Source organism: Emys orbicularis, chromosome 1 (assembly GCF_028017835.1).
Source record: "Emys orbicularis isolate rEmyOrb1 chromosome 1, rEmyOrb1.hap1, whole genome shotgun sequence".
In the NCBI taxonomy this organism is placed as follows: domain Eukaryota; kingdom Metazoa; phylum Chordata; order Testudines; family Emydidae; genus Emys; species Emys orbicularis.
In genome coordinates, this window is record NC_088683.1 from 100352168 (window position 1) to 100373954 (window position 21787).

The window sequence follows — 21787 nt, forward strand, 5'->3', positions numbered from 1 at the left end:
TGGAGGTGATAGATTGGATCACCTTCCTAACAGCCCCAGATTGCCTTATTTCAATGTGACTAAACAGGGCCTCAGACTGTCACAGTGAGAGAAGGCCCTTCCACAGATAGACAATGATTTTGATTCTTTCTTTTATACCTCTATAACTAGCTAAGTGATAAGAATACACCTAAATTCTTAAAGTATAGGCCTTTGCAGACAGGCCTGAATATCTATATCCTAACACCGAGTATGTGGTTCTGAAATCTACAGCTTGAAATTTTGACTCTGCCTCTCGGGTACTTGGGACACCAGCTCTGTGACAGGCTCCTGGCACTGCACTTCAGCAGTGCCCTTTCTGCCCACAATGGGACATGTGCCAACCCAATAGGAAAAGCAGAAATTATTCCCTCAGTGGCAGCCACAATAGCACCTGACCCAAAATAGCTTCCCAGAAAGAGAGAGGCAGATTAGGTTAGACTAGCCTGAAAGAGAGTGAAACTCCAGCTGACAATTGACAGGTGTCCATCTGTGAGGAGGGATTATAAATCCCAGGAGTGAGCTCTCTAGCAGCACTCTGAGGCAGGGCATACAGCTGCACCACTTGGGAAACAACCTCATCTCTGCTTTTCTTTTTTTCAAGCACCAACAAATTATGGGGCTCAGTGATGACGAATGGCACCATGTCCTGGGCATCTGGGCGAAAGTGGAACCAGACCTCTCGGCCCATGGACAGGAAGTTATAATCAGGTAGGCATGAAACTGGTGATGGAAGTGCGAGAGAGAGCATGGCTCAAGAGCTTGGTGCACTGGACTTTATGAATAATCTGCTTTTGAGCATCCCTTAGAGCAGGGGCGGGCAAACTTTTTGGCCTGAGGGCCGCATCGGATTTCAGAAATTGTATGGAGGGCTGGTTAGGGGAGGCTGTGATTCCCCTGGGCACCTGTTTCAAGTGACATACACCATGAGCTTTAACAGTAAATTGAGATCCCCTTTATGTATCAGTTCTACCTGCCAATTTCAGAGGTCACTAATCCCCATAGGTGCATGCTAAAAAATGCTGCACATAACCGTGTTCTTGGTTAAGTTGCTTTGGGTGCTTTACTTGTGTAATGGTGAGGTCATCTTAACTAAATGTGGCGCCAATGACATGTTGTTGATATTTTAAGCAGGGGCTGCTACCAGATTTCTCCCTTAGCCGGGGTTAAATCCCATGTACCAGAGGTATGGCGTACACTTGCAAGGAGAGGACATGGTGCAGATGACTGGAGAATCTATCGGTCTGCTTCCCCTCTTTGAACGAGAATGTTTTCTTTTAAGCATAGCTAAGGAGGGGAGCAACATTGCTTGGCAAACCCATACTCTGTGCCCTTCACTGGAAAGGTCTATTCTTTGCTCTTGAAAAATATCCTGAGTATAGTATTCTTGTATGACAATTTTTGGTTCTGGTAGTGGCCACAGTATGTTGGACGCTTTTCAAACAGAAAAGAAGGAATTGTCCTTACTCCAAAGAGCTCACACCTGAAAAGACAGACAGAGGGAGGGTAGGGGAAATGAATACAGCATAAACCAGAGGTGGGCAAACTACGGCCCACGGATCACATCCAGCCCGCGGGGCCCGGCCCCGGAGCTCCTGGCCCGGGAGGCTAGCCCCCGGCCCCTCCCTTGACGATCCCTCTCCCCTGCAGCCTCAGCTCGCTGCGCTGCCGGCGCAATGCTCTGGGCAGTGGGGCTGCGAGCTTCTGGGGCAGCGCAGCTGCAGAGCCGTGGCCTGACCCGGTGTGCTGTGCTGTGCGGTGGCGTGGCTGGCTCCAGCCGGGCGGCACGGCTGACTGTCCTGGTGCTCTGGGCGGCGCGGCTGTAGCGCCACCAGCCACCGGTGCTCCAGGCAGCACAGTAAGGGGGCAGGGAGCGGGTCTAGGGGGAGGTTGGATAGAGGGCAGGGGAGTTCGGGGGGTTGGTCAGGGGGTGGGGGTGTGGATAGGGGTGTGGGTGGTCAGAGGGCGGGGAACAGGGGGGTTGAATGGGGGCAGGAGTCCTGGGGGGGAAGTCAGGAAGGAGGGGGGGGTTGGTCGGGGGTGGGGGTGTGGATAGGGGTTGGGGTGGTCAGAGGGTGGGGAACGGGGGTTGAATTGGGGCAGGGGTCCTGGGGGGGCAGTCAGGAAGATGGGGGGGTTGGATGGGGCGGCGGGGGGCCAGTCAGGGCCAGGAGATCCGAGGGCAGTAAGGAGACAGGGAGAAGGGGTGGTTGGATGGGGCAGGAGTCCTGGGGGGGCAGTCAGGAATGAGAGGAGGGGTTGGATGGAGCGGCTGGGGGCAGTCAGGGGTGGTCAGGGGATAGGGAGCAGGTGGGGTGGATGGGAGAAGGGGGGTTGGTTGGGGCAGGAGTCCTGGGGGGGGCTGTCAGGGGGCGAGAAGCAGGGGGGGGGTCAGATGGGGGCGGGGGCCGGGCCACGCCTGGCTGTTTGGGGAGGCACAGTCTCCCTTACCTGGCCCTCCATACAATTTCCGAAACCCGATGCGGCCCTCAGGCCAAAAAGTTTGCCTGCCCCTGCCAGAAACAATAAGAAAAGATGTGGCTATATTCATGGTGGTGTATAGCCACATCTTGGCAATACAGTGTTTTAATAACATAATGGGGAGGAAGTGCAAGGGGTGTTTGTTTTTTGCATAACATACATAGATTATCCCTCACTACCCCAAGACCTAATCAGCCAGCTGGTTTCGTGTAGAAATCAAGAGGGATTTGAATACAGGGAGGCCTTGCAGACTTCTGTTGGCATAGTCGTGTGTCCAGCTTGTGCTAAGTGAAAGAGCTTGTAGGTAGATATCCCCTGGAAATATTTTTGACACTTAATGCAGCTGGATGCATTTCAAGCAAAACAAAAATTGCTCTTCAGAGGTATTTTTAGGAGTCCAAAAGATGCATCATCTTTGGCAGGCATAATTTAGCCATAGCCAGGCAGAGGGTGAAGGGAGACCGATTACAAGCATAGAAATGATCATAACCTTTCTTCCAATGTAGCGGTGGCATTTTAACAAAGCTAATTGGTCCTGATAGGCTCCTTACATTGCACTGGGTGGAGAGAATGTCTGCAACAAATTGCTTCGCTTATCAACTACAATAGCATATCGTTCAAATGATACTAAGTGAAGCAATTCGTTGCATGTCCTTCCCTAAGAGAGACCTCTGTGCCAGTCGTTTCTTTCTGAAACAAACCAGGTCATGGGGAAGAAACAAACAAGAAAAAGACCCATCTTGGTACATGTAGTACCCGATAAAGGACAAAATTGACACAGACATCCTTTGTTCTGGTAACACTGGTGCCTTCTTAAATGAAAGCCCTGTAAAGAATGGTCACCCACATAAAGAATCTTTTTGCTGCAAGGCTGTTCCTATTATCTGTATACTCGGGGTGTTTGTCAATTTAATCTAACTAATATAATGCTGTGGTAAGACTGAGAATCTGGCACGAGACTGAATGGCCCATAGAAGCTGAACTCCCTTCTTACTGCCCTCTAAGGGGTCTCTAGTTAAAGGTGGAGGGACTGGCATACCGGCTACTGGCCAATAGCATCATTCCACATGGCAGTCAAACATGGTGGCCATCACGTTGTGAGAGATGGTCTGGTGGTGAAGGCACTGGACTCAAGAGATGTGGGTTCAATTTCTGGCTGTACCACAGACTCTTTGGCCAAGTCACTTTACCTCTCTGTGCCTCGTTTCCCCCTCGTGTAAAATAAGGATACCAGTATTTTTTGCCTCTTCTTTATTTGCCTCGTTTATTTGGAGCATATGATCTTCAGACCAGGGATGGCCTCTTTGTCTGTGTCTGTACAGTGCCTAGCTCAATGGAGCCGTGATCTCAGTGCTACTGTGACACAAATGATACATACTTCTTAGGTGCGATACAAATAAATAATAGTAATGTGAGCCAGTACTCCCCTTTCATTGTCACTGCAGAACGTGGGGCAAAAGTGACATTTCCTTTGGGATTGGCTGCCTGCAGTATCACCCCCCCCCGGCCCCCATGTCTCCAACCCCCAGTAAATTCAGCAGGGGAGGGATGGTGACAGGTCTGGTTTTTAACCACCTTCCCACCGTCTCCATTTTAGGAAACAGAGCTCCTGTTTGTAGCTTTGGATGGTGTGGGAGACTTGCCGGCCCTGGGATGGCTGCAGGCCTTGTGCTCCTCCAGCTTCTGTTACCCAGTTGCTCCCAATTCTCTAACAGTGCACAGCGGCAGAACCGCGGTGTCAGATATCGGGCTTAGCTGGTGGATGGGTGAGAGAAGTGGTAGGAATTAACACACACTCTCTGCCATGGTGTTGGGAGTGCTGACTGCTGTCTGCACACACACACACACACACAGGACTCTGTGGCACAGCACTTGCTGTCTGCACACACACACACAGGACTTTGTGGCACAGCACCTACACCTCTCAGTCAAAGGGCTTTTAGTAGCACCTTTGACCATTGTATTTAAGTGCTGTACATGGCTCTGGGGGGAGATGTCTAACATTGTTCCCTCCTGGTCGATTTAAGAGCAGCGCTGATGGGTTCAGATGGGAACTGAGTTTAATGGCTGTAATGCCTCATGGAGCAGAGTTGAAGAAGCAGCCAGGGCATTAAATTGTATGAATCCTCAGAGCCCCATGGCAGGTGAGGGAAGAAGGGTTTTCTCAGACAAATGTCAGTCACTCCGTCGTGTCCCGGCTGACCCTGTGTTCCTACCCTGATCCTAATACACTGGCACAATCCCAGGTGACTGGTGCCAAAGGGCTAAACAGCTGTGAAAAACAAGTAAGATGGGCACCTGCTCTGTGGCATCATTTGAAAATGTTAAGTGCACTGCCAGCCTGCCTCTCATGGAGAGAGATGGAGAAGGCTGGGTTTGGTCATCTTAGAAAGGAGACAAATACGAGGGAACAGGATTAAATGTTATAAAATGATGCTTGGTCCAGGGGAGGAGCTTCTGTTCTCCATGTCTTGTAACACAAGAACAAGGGGATGTGCAATGAAATGTAAAAGCAGCAAATTCAAAGTGGATAGAAGGAAATACTTTCCCACACAATGTGCAATTAGACTGTGGAACTCACTGCCACAGGATGTTGTTGAGGCTAAGAACTTAGCAAAATTCCAAAAAGGATTAGGTATTTATGTGGGCAACAAGAATAGCCTGAGTTGTCAAAGGTATTACTGAAAACTTGGAAAGGATCTAAAACTTCATGCTTCAGTACACTGGAACTAGTGTACGGGGGGTGCTGCCGCACCCGTTGGCTTGAAGTGGTTTCCATCATATCCAGTTTGGTTCAATGGCTCTCAGCACCCCCACTATACAAATTGTTCCAACACTCCTGCTTCAAGGATCAGACTAATCTCAAACAATTGAGGGCTAGCATGAGACCTTAATGGGAGGCAAATGATCCCACATCTGCTTTTTTGTGCGGTTCTTACACTTTCCTGTGAAGTATCTGGTTCTGACCACTATCTGAGAGTATGTCTACACTGCAATCGGCGGTGTGATTGCAGTGTGCATAGGGATACCTGAACTCTAGCTAGCTTGGATACCAGAGCAGCAAAGCTATAGTCGCATGGACTGGACAAGCCTACCAAGAACCCTGGTTAATTACTTGGATGGCTAGCCCATGCTGATGTCTGTTCTGCCTCAGCTTCACTGCTCCAGTACCCAGTCTAGCTAGATTCAAGCTAGCCTGGGTATGTCTACTCGAGCTGCAATCATGCTGCAGTGTAGAGATCAGTACGATACTGAACTAGATGGACCTTAGGTTTGATCGAGTCTGGCAATTCCTATGGTTTTTTCCCCCATCCCACCTTTGCACCTCATGGGTTCCCTGCCTCTGTTCACAGACTCTTTCAGGTTCACCCCGAGACCCAGGAACGCTTTGCCAAGTTCAAAAACCTGAAGACAATCGATGAGCTGAAGAGCTCCGAAGAAGTGAAGAAGCACGGCACCACTGTCCTTACCGCCCTGGGCAGAATCCTGAAGCTGAAGAACAATCATGAACCGGAGCTGAAGCCGCTGGCAGAGAGCCATGCCACCAAGCATAAAATCCCCGTCAAGTACTTGGAGGTATGGGAGTTGGAGAGGGTTCCTTGGGTGAGAGGGGGTTCAGTGTGTGTAGAGAATATGGGCTTGAGTGGGAGAGTGGGTTGCACCTCTGTTCACTGATGTCTAGTTGGACTTGTCTGAGCTCTGTGTGATGTAGGAGACCACTGTAATATTGGGAGGCTCAGCTCCTGGTATGTGAGTCCCCGTGTTTACATTGCTCACATGCAACCCTTAACAATAACAAACCAGTGGGTGCAGCACCAGCACCCGTGGGAAACCAGATCATATTAGAATCTAGTGAGTGACAGCACCCAAGGGACTTCTTCGTATTACAGCAGCACCTGGAGGCCCCAGTGAAGATCGGGGACCTATTGCTCTAGGCACTATACAAACTCAGAGGGAGAGTTTACAGTGTAAATGGACAAGGCAGACAAAGGATGGGCGGGGAAGTGACTTTCCTAGGATCACGACAGATCCAGGACTAGAACCCAGGTGTCTCCCAAGTCCCAGCCTAGTGCTCTATAGGCCATGATGCCTCTTGAATGGCTGAGGGAAGGACTACTGAATTCAGTCCTAGGACTTGTCTATGCAAACACTTAATTTGTGGCCAGCTGGAGCGTAAATCTATCTTGCAGTAGCTTGCCACGCACTAAGTGCCTGTATGCACCCTGCTGCCATGCACCAAAAGCTCCCTAGTGCACTTTGATCTACTCCCATTTCAAAGCGGGGTAGATCAAAGCACACTAAGGAACACTTAGTGTGCAGCAGCTGGGACCACATGGACACTCAGTGCACAGCAGGATAGTGCGGGGTAGATTTACACCCCCGCTTGCTGCAAGCTAAGTGTTTGTGTAGACAACCCCTAAGATGTCATTTCCACTATCTGCAAACAATTTTTTACTTTTCATTTACTGAAAGGTCCCTACTGTGAGTGACACTTACTTGTCCCTTTTCCTTCCTCCCCCCCCCCTCTCCTTCTTGACAGTTCATTTGTGAAATCATTGTCAAGGTCATTGCTGAGAAACATCCCTCGGACTTTGGGGCCGATTCCCAGGCTGCGATGAGGAAGGCCCTGGAGCTGTTCCGAAATGACATGGCCAGCAAGTACAAGGAGTTCGGTTTCCACGGCTAGCGTGCACATGAGGCGACACCTCCATGGAGGCCCAGCAGTGCATCTTAGAATAGCTTTCTAAGCCCCGGTTTGGGTGCCTCTTAAGTGACCATCCAAAAAGCGAGGGGGCGCTTTTGATTAGAGCAGTGTTCAGTCTCTCACCAAAGAGAGGCCCTCACAGTGATATCTGGCTTCACCTAGAGGAGAAATAATCTGTTTTCTTAGCAAAATAATGTATTTGTTCGTTAAGGAATGACCTGAGACCTTCTCCCCTGAGCTCGGCCCCAAAGACCCTATCTCATAACAGAGCCAGCGAGTAGGAGAATGTTTAGGAATAGATGCCTGAGAATGTGTGTGGGAGAGAGAAACTGGGCTTGAACTGAGAACTCTCCTGCCCGCTGCTAGAATTGACACCACAGCTGGACCCTGATGGACAGACTTGGCCAAGGTCTCCAAAAGGAACTCGGGGTTTTAGGTGCCCCACCGGAGATGCCATAAAGGGGCCTGATTGTCAGGAAGTGCTGAGCTCCTGCCCTCTGAAAATCAGATCTCCGTAAGGTGTCAAAGTCACTAGTTTGGAAGAACTTAGCAGCCTCACATGAGCCACCAAAGGAGTGAATGAGCTGTGGGGAGCGTCCCACTTCCCCCTAAGGGGGGGTGACAGTCTCTCAAGAACAGGGATGAGACATGTTAGCAGGTTGCAGAGGGGAGCTTGCAATGGTATTATGCCAATTCTGGGGATGGGCACAGCCCTTCAGCCTCTGGGGACTGGCAAGTGTGTCGCTAGTTGGTAAACTCTCATTAGCCAAAACTCTCAAGAGAAAGTGTAGGACTCCCTTGATCCCCAGCAGCTGCTGCTACGCATTTGAATTTCCATCGCACTGGGTGGTGAATAGTGTGTTTCACAGTAAATAAATATGCTTGCTGTACCGGAGTCTGTGTCTGCTTCTTACTTTTGAGAAGTGCCTAGGTGAGAAGCAGGGGAGGTGGAAAAAGGAGAGTGTAGCAAACATCCAGCATTTTCTCTCTGTGACCATCACAGGACACTGCCCCTGTGGTACCACTCAACGTCTTGAGATGCACTTGGCGTCTGTATGGTATAGCGGAAATCAAGCTGCCCTATGGAGGAATAAAAGGCCCTTATATCTGTGTATGGGGGAAGACATCCTCAACTCCATCATTGCTCAAATACCAGCACAGATTCACAGGCTCATCAGTCTTTAAAACTCCACTTCAGCTGAATTCTGGGTCCCTGACTGCGCTGTGTGGTTTCCTTGACCAAACTCTGTGGCCACTGCTGGGCTGGGGATTCTCCTTGGCCCAGCATGGGTTCTTCCTTTCACAGATGCTTGGTTGGTGCTGCTTCTGCAGGGAACTGAAGGTGACACTGTACTCTATTTTCTAACGGCAGCACGTTTCTTATGTAAACTGAAACATGGCAACAAAAGAAATGCAATTCCTAGTTCAAGAGGGCGATAGGGGGATGTAGCTGGCAGGCAAATGGTTAAAACCTGCAATGGAGGAAGGATAGGCCAGTGGTTAGCCTAAGACTTCGAAGACCCCAGTGCAATTACCTGCTCTGCCACAGACTTCCTGTGCAAGTCACTTAGTTTCGCTATGTCTCGGGATAGTAGTGTTTCCCTACCTCACAGAGCTGTTGTGAAGATAAATACATTGAAGATAGCGAGGGGCTCAGTATGATAGTAATAGTGGCTCTAAATACCTTAGAGCGCATTCCCTACTTCAGTGTGAGTAAAATCAGCAGTGACTAAGCTACCAGTTTCCTTAAAATACAGAAGCCTAGCTGGGGTGGTCCTGCTCCTTTTCCATTCAGCTCAGAGGGCCAAAAACCCTCTGCCACTCAGAGCAGAGTAGGGGCGAAGTCCTTGATGGAACAGGGAGTATTTCTTACTTTGCTCCCTTTATAAATCCCCACCACTCCAGTCCCGGGTCATGAGCAGCATTCCTGTCTGGGAACTCAACCTTGCAGAATCTGGCATTGTTAACTAGCTGGAAGGGTCACTGAATTCCCTCTTGCCACCTAGATGAGGGTACAGTCTGCTTGGACCTTGTCTCAGTCAGACCACTAGCAGCTTGCGCATTCTGGCTCGGGGTACACCAGCCACTGCAGGAAGAGCAGTGTATTAAATACGGGCCTAGGATTGTCAGCTGAACACAATAAGATTCCCTGCCAGCGACAACAGCTGCTGCTTTTGGCTTCAAAGCTAGGCTTGGTGGGGAGCTAAATTCTGCAGCTATGGCAGCTGCTTATGTCAGTCCAAGTGGGCCAGCAGCCATCTATGGCTATGTTCACTTAGGGCAGTGTAATGGAGGGGGGCTTGCTGCTGGCTGTGTTGTGTCTCACTACGTGCTGCATACTCAGCATAAGCTGCAGTTCTATTGGGTGAGGTGAGTCTCTACCCTCCCCAGCCAAGCTAGTAGGGAACAGTGCTAAGCTTACCTCAGTCGTGCCCCATTGGCTTGGCAGAAAGCCCGTCACCCATTTGTCTGTAGTGTGGTAGCATGGTAGCACCCCAGTTGGTGAGCAGGGCTGTGTTGGGCTGGGCACTGTACACATAGGACAGTCCCAGCCCCACAGTGTTCACTAACTAGGCTTTTGCACAGGCTCAGGTGGTAGCTTTTGCTTTAAAACCTACCCAACATGCTGATCACCTACCACATGGACAGTCCTCTTGCTTCGTGAATTTCCCCCTCCAGTGACTGGTAGCACTGGCATGCACGTTAGTGACTAAATGCTGCGGTGTTGATCACTGGGTCGGTGCAGGCAAGGATGGAGATGGTTAGTTATGTTATAGGGTGAGACCAAGAAAACACCTCGTGGGCGCTGTACCCAGCTTTGTCCCACCATGTGCAGCTGATGTGAGGAACATCAGTCATTTCTTCAGCCCAAACACTTGAATCCTCATCCATTTGAGGATATTTGAACATGCTGCGACTGTTTGAGCCCAGTTTGGGGTCTAGGCAATGTCCCAAGAGCACAGAGTCTGCACCATGGTTGTTGCTAGACAAAAGGGTGCCGCCCCATTGCCCTGCAACCAGTGCAAAGTGATGTAAAATGCTGCCAGCTCAGCATAGTTACAGGTTATGGTCACTTCGATGGACATGGAGACTCAGGCCAGAGGCAATAGGGGACTGGCAGAGGGGTGCATGTGTCCGTCCTAGAAGTGACAAAGACATGGAAAGAGAAGTGCAGTTCAGACTGGTCTCACAAAGGCTCATAAATGTGTCTAGCCGAGCTTGTGTGAGAAAGAGAGAGCCGCGCAGGCCCGTTTGTTAGCACATAAATTCACTCCCTGCCTCTGTGACCCTAATCATGGCAGGATCCATCTCTCAGTCCTGTGACTTGCATATAATCCCTTTGCAAATGTCAGCAAAGGTGACTTTGTGGCTTTTTAAAGAGCTGTTTTATAGACGCTTGGCTGAGTTGCACCAAGGTCCTTCCCCAGCTTGGCTGCCCTCACTCCATAAAGATACAAGCAAAACATGCATCTTCTGCCACCCCAGGAAGCACTGATGCTGCCTTTTATGGTGAACAGTAGCAAACAGAGGCACCTCCCCGGTATGTCATGCAGTCTAGGCTCTTGCATGTGTCCACAGGCATTACGGTGATTTTCCAGCATGATAGCCGTGCATTCGAACTACAATGCGCGTTCAGATCATGGTGATGAGCTATGTCTCTGCTTCATCCCCCTCATCCGATCGATCCTGCCGCCTCAGCTGTTACTGGGGAAAATGGTGATTTAGTAGCACCAAGAGTTGCATTAGTTGGTGATGGATTGTTTCCGAGACTGTTTGTAAGCAATACAAATATAGCATGCAGGGGCCCTGATGTAATATTACAGCCTTGTTATGGCCCGATCACACACTGAATCAATTGAATAGCTTGGGCTGGAAGACCTCTTAGCTTCTAGTTCTGGTGTTAGCTACTGTTTCTCTGTGCCTCCTTGCTTATCTGAACGGCAGCTCTGTGGGTTGACAGTGGTATTTGTTTGGAACTCCTGGTGCGAGAACGGGAACCTCATTTACTCTATCCCTTTCTCATCTGCTCCCCCCCTTCCAAATTCCACAGTAGATTCTCCCCCAATCCCACCGTAGGGGTGGAAAATCACTGGTGTTGACATCATGCTAATGCAGGGGGGGCTCTGCCTAGGGCCTACGTGAGAGCAGTCCCGTCCTGCTGGCTCTTTGTGAGCTCTTGGGTTATCGAGAGAGTAGCTGATATGTCAGAGTGGTTCTGTCTCTTCTCACTCACCCCCACCACTGGATGAACATATACAGGAATAATCAAGCCACTCAGAGGAAACCCTTTGAGGGATGCAGGACGTCACGTATTTACTGTGAGCGGGCAGAGGAGGAAGAAAACTAAATGGGACAGAGAGAAAGAGTGAAGGTAAAGCACAGCTGGAAAGAAAAGAAAAGAAAACTGCAGAAATTGCTACCAATGGGCTATCAAGCCAGGTCTCTTCCCTTGGACAATAGCTAATTCTATGAGCTTCAAAAAGTTGCTCATAATTTTTCACTGCTTTACAATGGGCAGGAGGGGAGGAACATGGCCTGATCCCACTGATAATCCATTTATGACCTGTTGCAGGGGGATAGTGAGACTTTTTAGTATGGCTACTCTCACTTCAGCAGCTAGTCGTCTTAGTACCCTTTTAAAAAAATCTTATATGCTTTTTGTCTCAGTAATATTATGTGTCAGTGAGTTCCACAGGTTAATCATACCACATCAAGTTTAAACTGCTCATCCTCACTTTCATGCTCTTACATAATTCTTGTGTGTCCAACATCTCAGATCTACTCAACTTATTGTAAGCTCTTCTCCCGGCCCTTCTCTGGTCTATCAACAAAGGCAGGCTTGACACCTGCTTAGTCTCCTTCCACTCTTGTCCCCATGACTTTTTCCCTGCTCCCTCTGTTACCCGGGGTTCTTTCAACCCAAAGCTCTTGGTAACTTTACTCTGTGTGAGGAGGTGTCAGGAAATAAATCAGGGGAGACACGGCCGTCCGACCGATAGATGGTTGGCACAAACAGGACAACACAAAAGTGTTTTCACTTAAAGCTAAACTTTACTAGTCTCAAGCACTTACACACGTCCGCAACAGGTTAGTAAAACATCCCCAACCCTTGATAATTACCAACGCTGAATGTGGCTCTCGAGTGACACAGTGGCAGGCTTCCGGTGGCCAAATCTTCCGTCTGCCGGTGGGGACTGCAAGATGTATCCAGAGGGAGAGTCCAAAAGAGTCCTCAAACGAGTCCAACTATCTCAAGCTTTTCCCCCTTATTTATACATTAGTAATAGAATGACATGTCCCTTAAAGAAACCTTGTTAAGTAAGCAGTTTCAAGCAAGAGGTTCCTTCTGACTATTGATTAACCAGGTATGGGCTTTCCAGAGTCTGTAGCTCTGAGACCCCAATAAACATTCCTGCTCTTTTTAAAATGGATGTATCAGCAATTTCAACACAATTCTTATCAGGAAAGACGGGGGTCAAGCTGCCCTTTCCGTGGCACCCAAAACCCTCTCCCCTCCTGCCTTGGTCAAGCCGAGATTGCTGAATGATCAATTTACAGCTTCCTGACTAGGTTGCTTTTTAACAATAAGCCATAGTGGTTTTAGGCACTTTACTGGTTTGCCAAAGTCTCCCCGTACACCTCTGTAAATGAAATGACCTCCTAGTCCCAGTTCATGAAGCCACCACACTCTTTTTCTTCATTCAAATCCCTCCTAAAGATTGACTTTTTTGTGATATCTACCAGATGCACATTCATAGATTTAAAAAATCCTTAACATGGTTCCTCCTGTGGTTTTCCAGCACATTCTTTGTAGGTCTGTTTTAGATTGGAAGCTCTTCAGAGCAGAGGCTGTCCATCTGTGTGTCTTGTCTGGGATGGAGCACATTATTAGTGTTTGTTTAATGATAAGGTATTCTGGTTTATTATCTATTTTGAATCCATTGTTTTTTAAATCGTAATAGCCATCTGTTATTGAAGCATGACTTAGTAAATGGGCACACCTGCTTAGCCTTCTCCCTGCTATTCATTATATTATTGCTGTCTCAGTTAGACCTAGGATGCTTCACTTCCTGCATAGAACGACTTGGGCAGTAGTCCCATGTGCTCTTAAACAATTCCATCCCTGAGGTGGTCCCCTTTAATTGGTAGATGAGATGATTCCTGTATCCAGCTGTGCAGCTACTCCAGTGATAGCTAACCAGACAGATTACAGATGCTGTCTGTAGGTATGTCTACACTTCAAGTTGTGTAATTTCCAGCTCAAGGAGATAGATTCGTGCTAACTCTGATTGAGCTAGTGCATTCAAAATTAGTGTGAGGGGCTAGAGGCCCCAAAATCTGTTCGCGACGCTAGGTATGTACTGAGGTGGCTGCCGCTACAGCTACACTATATTTAGTATGTTAGCTCATCAGAGCTAGTGCAGGGATAGCTCCTGGGGCTGGAAATGATATCTCCAGCTTGAAGTTTAGATACATGACAGAGTGCTGTTAAGAGCTTTGGGTTTCGTTTGGAATGAAAGGCCCTGGAGAGATACACACTATTATCCTTATAACTCTGTATAGTGGCTTAGTCTTCTCCTTCCCAAAGAAAAAGCCCTGGTCTGCAAAGAAAATGGCCACAGGTGCTGTGAACATCAGTGGCAGACCAAAGCAGAAATGGCTCCAAGCCCCTGGATTCACTAAGCTAGAGATTTATATATACAAACACAGAGAGAAGGGAGCAGCCTGTCTTTTGAGGGCACAGCAGGTGACAGCCATCTGGGGTACAATTCGGAATCGCCTTTTCACTCAGACCCATTTGCTTTGCATTTAGCCTTTGCACAAGGTGCTATGGATTCTAGTGGGAGCTTTTAGGCTACCATCAGCCGTGTCCCGAGCTATTAGTGCACAGTGTTCCTGCTGTCAGACTGAACTATACGTGCTGGGATTTGGACAAAAAGCCACTGGCTTGAGACGACTCAACATATTACACTTGCAATGTAACAGAAAATGGAAACTAGGCCTTTGTGTATTAACCTACTGAACCCTGAGTTCCCGGTGATAGTCCCTTTTGTGGCAATGGCTGTGATCTCTTTAGAGCACTAAGACTTCAAATCACAGTTCCCAGCAGCTGGGGTAGAGAGTAAGATATCAATGGAAGCAAGTCAAAAACAAAATGACATCCCTCCCCCACCCCCATGCTGGTATCCATCCCGGTTGGCAGTGGTTGGTAGTCCCTGCTACTTGAGGGCATGACTTGGTTTCTGGCTTTGGTGTGTTACAGCTGTGTGGAAGGGAGGCTGGATTTCCTGGAGAAATTGTGCTGTGATTTGTATGCCTGCGTCACGCTCATTCTCCTTTATTTATCCCCAGGGAGAGGGAGATGGTCCTATCCCACTGACTAGATCTGCATTCGCAAAGACGTCATGACTAAATCCACATGGCATGACTGCCAGACTGAACTCTGATTTAACAGCAGCACATCCATTTTCAAATCAGCAGTTTGTCCTTACAGGGGAGGTTTAAACAGCACGGGGAGGGTGCATACATATGGTGGGGAACAGGAGGGTCTTGGACAGCCTGTTTTATAGGAGAACTTGCTTCAATTTTCACAACCTCTTATCTAACTCTGTATAGTGCTGTAGCAATATTATTAGTGTGAGCTATGCACAAGTGTAAGGAGTCCAGTAAAGGCAACAAAAGCAGGCTGCTCTCTCTCCTGGCACAATATATGTAACAACCAGGATATCATGGAGGCCCCGGAGGAGCTCCACAGATAAAGGTTGTGTAGAGATTTCTGTTTAAAGCAGGACTAAAGTCCATCTGTTTTGAATTTCAGCTTAGGTGCTGATGCTCAGTTACTCTGTTCCTGTGGGCACAGAGGGCAGGGCAGGAATGGGGGTAGGGAAGGAGAAACGGGGCTTTGAGTGAGGTTTGAGCTTCCTGTGTTGTGGGGTAGCCAATGGCCTGCCTGCTCTCCAATTCAACCTAGAGCAGCCACAAGGCTGCTCTTACGTATGTGCTGCTTCCCCTGGAAGCAGTGAATAGCTGGAGTGTGGTGGATTCTGGCCACCTCTCCGCCTGGCTCTGCCTTGCACAAAAAGCCACTGGCTTGAGACCACTCAATATGTTCCACTTGCAATGTAACAGAAAGGGGAAACCAGGCCTCTGTGTATTAACCTACTGCACCCCGAGTCCTTGATGGTCCCTTCTGTGGCACTGACTGTGATCTCTTTAAAGTGCTCAGACTCCAAATCACCATTCTCAGCAGCAGGTATAGAGAGTAAGATATCAGTGGAAGCAAGTAAAAAAAATAACCCCCTCTAATGCTACTGCCCAGGGCCGGCTCTAGGTTTTTTGCCACCCCAAGCAAAAAACTTTTGGCTGCCCCCCACCCCAGCCCCTGCTGCCCCAGCGCTGGGCTCTCCCCCCCACTCCACCCGCACCCCCTGCTGCCCCAGCCCTGGGCTCCCCCCAACCAGTGCTGACTCCACCCACTCCCCCCTCGCCTCCAGCCGGTCCGGCGCTGGCAGGGTCGGGGTAAGCAGCGGGGCTCCCGGGCCGTGCCTCAGCTCAGGGTCCCTCCAGCCAGGGCTCCCGCCTCCAGGACTGGCCGGGACCGGGAGGGCAGAGCCGGGGGACGGCCCTGGCAGGGAGCTGAGGAGCCAGGGCAGGGTAGCCCCAGAGGGAGCAGAGCCCCGGAGAGCGGGACGCGGGCCCCGCACTGCAGCGCCCCGCCCTCTATGGCCCCACTGCTGCTTCTGGCCGCCCTCCCACAGTCCCTGAGCGGCTCGGGCCACTTTGTCCAGCCCCGGCTGCGGCGCTGGGGGGGGCAGCCACCCTGCAGCACCTGCAGGCAGCTCCGTGTGCCCCGCGGGGCGGCCCCCAGCCTGAGTGTCCCGCGCTCGGAGCCTGCCCGGCCCAGCCACAAGGTGCGGGTGCTGCTGCTGCCAGGGCTGGCTCTAGGCTTTTGTCGCCTGAAGCAACAACAACAACAACAAAAAGAGGCCGGAATGCTGCCCCTGAAAATGTGCCGCCCCAAGCACCTGCTTGGTTTGCTGGTGCCTAGCGCCGGCCCTGCTACTGCCTCATCCACTCACCTACACTTTTGCTTGGAGGAGATTCTCAGAGTGCTGTTTCCACTCTATCAATCGTAGTGTAACTGAGAATCAGTCCCTTAAGTCTCTAAATTATGCACTGCTAAGCAGGAGACAACTGAATTTTTGGGTAAACTGCCACTGCCTTCCATGCTAGCTTCTGCCTTTGGCTTTTGATTGGTTCAGAGGAGCCTCGGCTGACCTTTCCCAGCCTCCTTTCTGAAGAAGTTGGCTCTATGTTGCTTTCATAACTGGATAGGAAGGCTGAGGTCATGTGACTTTGCCCCTCAAATTACAGACAATTGTCTTGTATGAAATTGCCTTTTTACTGAGTAATGTGACTTCCAGCACAGCCAGGACTTATTATAATTACATCACTAGTTTCTTTAGGGAGCAAAGCCTTTCTGAACCATTTCTTCTTAGCTTGAGGTAGAACCACGACTGGGGGAAACAGACACCCACCCTCCCGGCCTGAGAGGAGGCTTAAGTGCTCAATGCCAAAATTATCAGAGAATAGTTCTCTCACAAAGCCTGTGTTTGTGGTCACGTATGGGTATCCCAGGGTAGGGAAGTCTAGCAAGAGTGCCTGGAAGAAATGCGTGGTGGAAACAAGCAGTTGGTAAGAAAACAGAAGATTAAATAGTACTTTCCCCTTGATTGCTCTGAGCGGCTTGACAGCTGCACCATCTGGAGGGAGAGATGTTGAACAGACCTCCCTTCAGAGTGTGTCCCAGTATAGAACTAAGGATTAGAGGAGTTGTCCTGCACACAAGACCTTAAAATGCCTAGGGTACTTTCAAACTGTTATATGCACGCTAGAGATCCTGGCCATGACTGGTATCCTAATCAAACAGGTTTTGTTGTCTATCATGCTACATGAGCAATGGCTGGACCACATAACAGTTGCCTGCACAGTTAGCATCTATGCATAGCCCTGTGTCATAATGATAACAGTGCTTTGAGATCTCCAGAGTCATTCTTTCCCCACCCTCCATTTTTTGATCCTTTTCTTTGGAAGCAGATATTGGTATGAAACTCTCCATTTCACATTATGGGGATCACTAGGTCTGTTCTCATATTTTCCTTTACACAGACTCTTTCATAACCTCCCATGAGACACCATCCTACGGCGCAAATGAGAACTGCCCTCCCTTACCTCTCAAGGAGCAGCTTCTGAGGGGGGCCTTGTCATAGCTGTCATTTGTTAAGCACAGACCATGCACTTGGGTGCTGTATAAGACACAAGAGATGACAAGTTTCCTGCTCCAAGCAGCTCATTTGCTGACCAAGTGGAACTGAGAGAGGCCCATGCCTTGCCATCAGCCCACTAAGAGAGAGGCGCTAAGAAGGTCATCTCAGCGAATCCTCTGCACAGACATCAGCACAGTCAAGGACATCACAGAGGCCAATGACATCAGGCCAACAAGGTGGAAGTGCTGAGCAAGTGTTAGCTCAAAGGCTAGTCCATCAAACTTGAGACGTTGAGCCAAAAACTTCAAACTTTGCCTCAACAATAGCCCAGCAAGATAGCCTGACGTAGTCAATAACCTTACAAATGTCCGGGCCTTTATGTAAGGCCAGAAAAGCTAACAATGTTGATCCAATGACCTCACAGAGGGCTGCCCCTTAACATCAGGCCAGCAAGTTAGAGGTACCGAACCAGTGAACTCAGAGGCCTATGCCATGATGTTAATCCAATAAGGTATAGATGCTTAACCAGTAAGTAACTCTACAGGGGCCTGTGTCTTCAACTAAGCCAGCAGTTCAGCGGAGACACAAGAGTGCCTTTGCAGAGGTCTGTGTTTTGATATCAGCCCATCAAGGTAGGGCGCCAAGTGGCAGTGTAAGTAAGGAGCAGTGCCTCGGAGAGCAGATCCCTCAGAGCATCTCCTTTTCTTTGCCCGGGGAAGGGAGGACTCATCAGGTGAGGGACTCTGAAGTGGGAGCACAGCGGCGAAAGGAGCAGAACGTGGGGGCCCCTACTATACAGGCCCCGGACAGGAGACGCAGGTACGCAGCTGCGTGGAAGGGCTGGGGGCGATACAGCTCAGTTCAGGGATCTCCCAGGAACACAGCGGCGAAAGGAGCAGAACGCCACGCCGGCAGCTCTACATCCAGCCAATGCAATGGACTAGCTCTTACTTTAGTCTGCTTTAATCACTTAGAAGAAAGCCCACCAATCAGACACAGCACACCCGAGCTCCAGCCTCTTGGCATTCACGTAGTTCCTGGGTTTGAGAGGCAACGGGTTCAGCATTCTTACTGGTGTCTGTATACAATGGCAGGTTCCTGAGGGAAGGGATGTGAACGGTTGATGCCTGGTGAACTCTGATAAGAAGGAGTTCCAGGTGTAGGAGCAGCATCAGAGTAGTCACATAAATAAGATTAGGATAGGGATATGAACATAGTGGTGAGGTGGAATTCAATGGCAGCTAAAGAACATGGGACATACTGAGCTGACGGTAAGTTATGGGGCTCAGTACAGGAACTGTTGGGTGACCTGCAATGGCCTGTGCTCCACAAGAAGACAGACTAGATGAGCTAATGGGCCTGTCTGGCCTTAACCTCTGTTCATTTGGCACAAAAGAGGAGGCCCCACTCCCCAGTTCTGATGGCTGTCATCCCACATCTTGCTCTGGTGTGGTGAAAAGATGTTGCATCGTCTTGTGGTGACAGTATACAGCAGGAGGACACTAGATACTATGGCCCAGCTCCACAAAGGTACTTAGATGCCCCAAGCCCAAATTTAGGCACCTAAATGGCAGGTTTGGGTTCCACTTCAATCCACAAAACTTCTGCTGAACACTCAGCAGGTAAGTTTTGAGAGTAAAAGTTCCCTCAGCACCCAAGTTTCTGCCTCTGGGCATGCGTCCTGCTGCCTCACTCTAAGCATCCAGATGGGTGCTCTAACCATTGGACTACAGAGTCTCTCTCTCTCTCTCTTGCTGGGCCAATGATTGTTTGATGTGGATAATTTTAAATAGTCATTGGGCCAGACACCAAGAGAATTACTCTGTTGTCCAGTGATCAGGGCACCCATCTGGGAGATGGGGGACCCCTGGGGGCCAGTCCCCCCCGCTCCAGTTACTCTTATTATTTATCCACAGGGGAACAGCTTCAACAGGCAAAACTGAGGGAGTCCTACATCAAAAGATCCCAGAGCTTAGTGGTTAGATACTCTCCTGAGAGGTGGGAGACCCCTGTTAAAATCCTTTTCTGCCCTCTGACAGAGTGCAGGGATTGAATCTTAGGCTCTCACCTCCCAGGCAAATGCTCTAACTACTAGATAAAAGTTATAAGGTGGGCACGGGCACCGGCACCGCCCCTAGTCCCACCCACCTCCATTTTGTGTGGAGCCATGTAGGTGCCTAACCACAGGTGAGAGGGATGGGTCTTACGACACACTGGTGGTCAGCATTTCCCATGGGCTAGCTTAGGCAGCTCCCTGCCTAACATGTTAACTTTTGTGGATCATCACAAGGCACTTCTCTCTCCCTATTCATTGTATAGGCAGCCCAGGTGCCTAAGTCGCTCTTTGTGGAGCGCAGTGATGTTCCTGGTGCCTAAAAAAGTTAGATGCCTTGAATCTCAGCATTGCATAGGGTTGTCAGGTTTCCTGTTTTGGACCAGACTACCCAGTTGAAAAGAGACCCTGACAGCTCCGGTCAGCACTGCTGACCGGGCTGTTAAAAGTCTGGTCGGCAGCACAGCAGGGCTAAGGCAGGCTCCCTGCTGTGGCTCTCTGCGGCTCCTGGAAGCAGTGGCATGTCCCCCTGTTGGCTCCTAGGCTTGGGGCAGCCAGGGGGCTGTGCATGCTGCCCCATACCCCCAGCGCCAGCTCTGCAGCTCTCATTGGCCAGGAACCTGCCCCCTTTGTGGGTCCCTGGGTTTGGCCCAGCTCCTTCAGCAGAGACACATTCCCTCCTGTCTACTTCCTCCAGCTAAGTCTTCTGTTTCTGCTTTTTTGGCTTAGAGAGTGACCCCACGGGGTCAGCTGCTCAAAGCAGATGTAAGGGGACTGTTATCCCCTTACTAACATTCAGTGGGGGTGTTCTGGTTGGCTACCTTCCAGTACCAAAAGGGGAAGGGTCGATGGGAAATCAGGACGCTGAGACTGACAGTCACCAGGGGCAATGGGGAGAGGCCAACGCTCCAGGTCAGCTTGATTGACAGGAGGCCAGCGGGGTCCCGTCCTCCATGTGAGCTGGAATTGCCTGGGTCAGACAGAGTGGGGTCGAGCTAAGGAGAGAGCAGGGACCAAGCTAAGTTGCTGGGAGCAGAGCTGCAGCCCCAAAGACAGAGCACAGCCCAGAGAGCAGACCTGCCCTGGGAGGAGAGCTGCAGCAACCAGAGCCAGAGGGGCCAGACAAGCAGCCCAGGAAGCAGGTCAGAGCTGGGAGCAGAGTCACAGAAGCAGCCTGCAGAGCCGACCTGTCCTGGGGGCAGAGCTGTAGCAACCAGAGCCAGAGAAGCAGCCCAGGGAGCTGGAGGCAGAGCAGTAGCAGCAGCCGTGCTGAGGCAGAGTGGAGCTGGAGCTGGGGCTGGAGCAGTCCGGAGCTGGGTGCAGTGAGCAGCTGGGGAGAGTGAGGGGGACCCTGGGCAGTGGGCCCAGCACAGGGAGATGCCTCAGCCAAGAGGCTCTGCAGGCCAGACTTGGAGGGGGATCATAACCCTGACAGGGCGGGGGTGACGCTGGGACCTACAAGGAACAGACTGTGAACTGCCCTGACATTCCAGAGACACTGTTTGTAATCTTCCCTGCCACAGAGCGGGGTGATGTGTTTCCTTCAACCTTTCCCATTTTTCCTTATTCCTTTTTAAACTAATTGTTAATTAAATAAACTGTATTGCCTTAAATTGTATGTAATGATCAGTGGGTCAGGAAACCATCCAGTGCAGAGAGAGCCCCTGACCTAGGTGACCACAGAAAGGTTGGGGGTCGAGCCCCTCGCCACCCCCCCAGGAATCCTGGGACCAGCCTTGTTGGGGTTACGAGGACTCTGCCAAACAGGAGAGTGCAAGGGGAGACCTCCAGGGCAGGGAGGCCTCTGGGTAAAGGAAGTGGGAGCGAGGACTCAGATCCTTCCGCTAGCCCATTTCACCGGGGTAGTGCAGAAGCCAGGAAAGTTCCCCACAATAGTGGGACCATTCCCCCGCTTACACAGAGAAGCTGACGTTCTCCCAGCCATCTGCTCAGACCAGGGGATTCCAGCCCTCCCTTCCCCGCAGACAGGTTTCTGGGAAGAGAGTCTATTCAAAGTCAGTGACCTCACTGGCAGATAGCCCAGTGTCCCAGCAGGGGAGAGTCATACAGTTGATGTCCCTTGATGGCTCTGTCAGCATCAGCTTTCTAGGAGGTGCCCCCATGCCCTCTGCAGGAGCACACTGTGTCCAGAACAGCCTGGTGTTCAACACCACCTTTGTCTTAACCCAAAATGGAGGATACAAAGTAAAAGGACTTTCACAAAACAAAATGGCATTTACAAGTTGACACTGACATATTCCC

General features: G+C 50.2%; 1 protein-coding gene across 1 annotated transcript; it reads left to right on the top strand.

The window, feature by feature from the left end:
* Positions 1-634: 634 nt before the first annotated feature.
* Positions 635-7186, top strand: MB (myoglobin). The gene is made up of 3 exons (XM_065423614.1): positions 635-729; positions 5853-6075; positions 7040-7186. The coding sequence occupies exons 1-3, from the start codon at positions 635-637 to the stop codon at positions 7184-7186; spliced, it is 465 nt and encodes a 154-aa protein (XP_065279686.1).
* The last annotated feature ends 14601 nt before the right edge of the window (positions 7187-21787 follow it).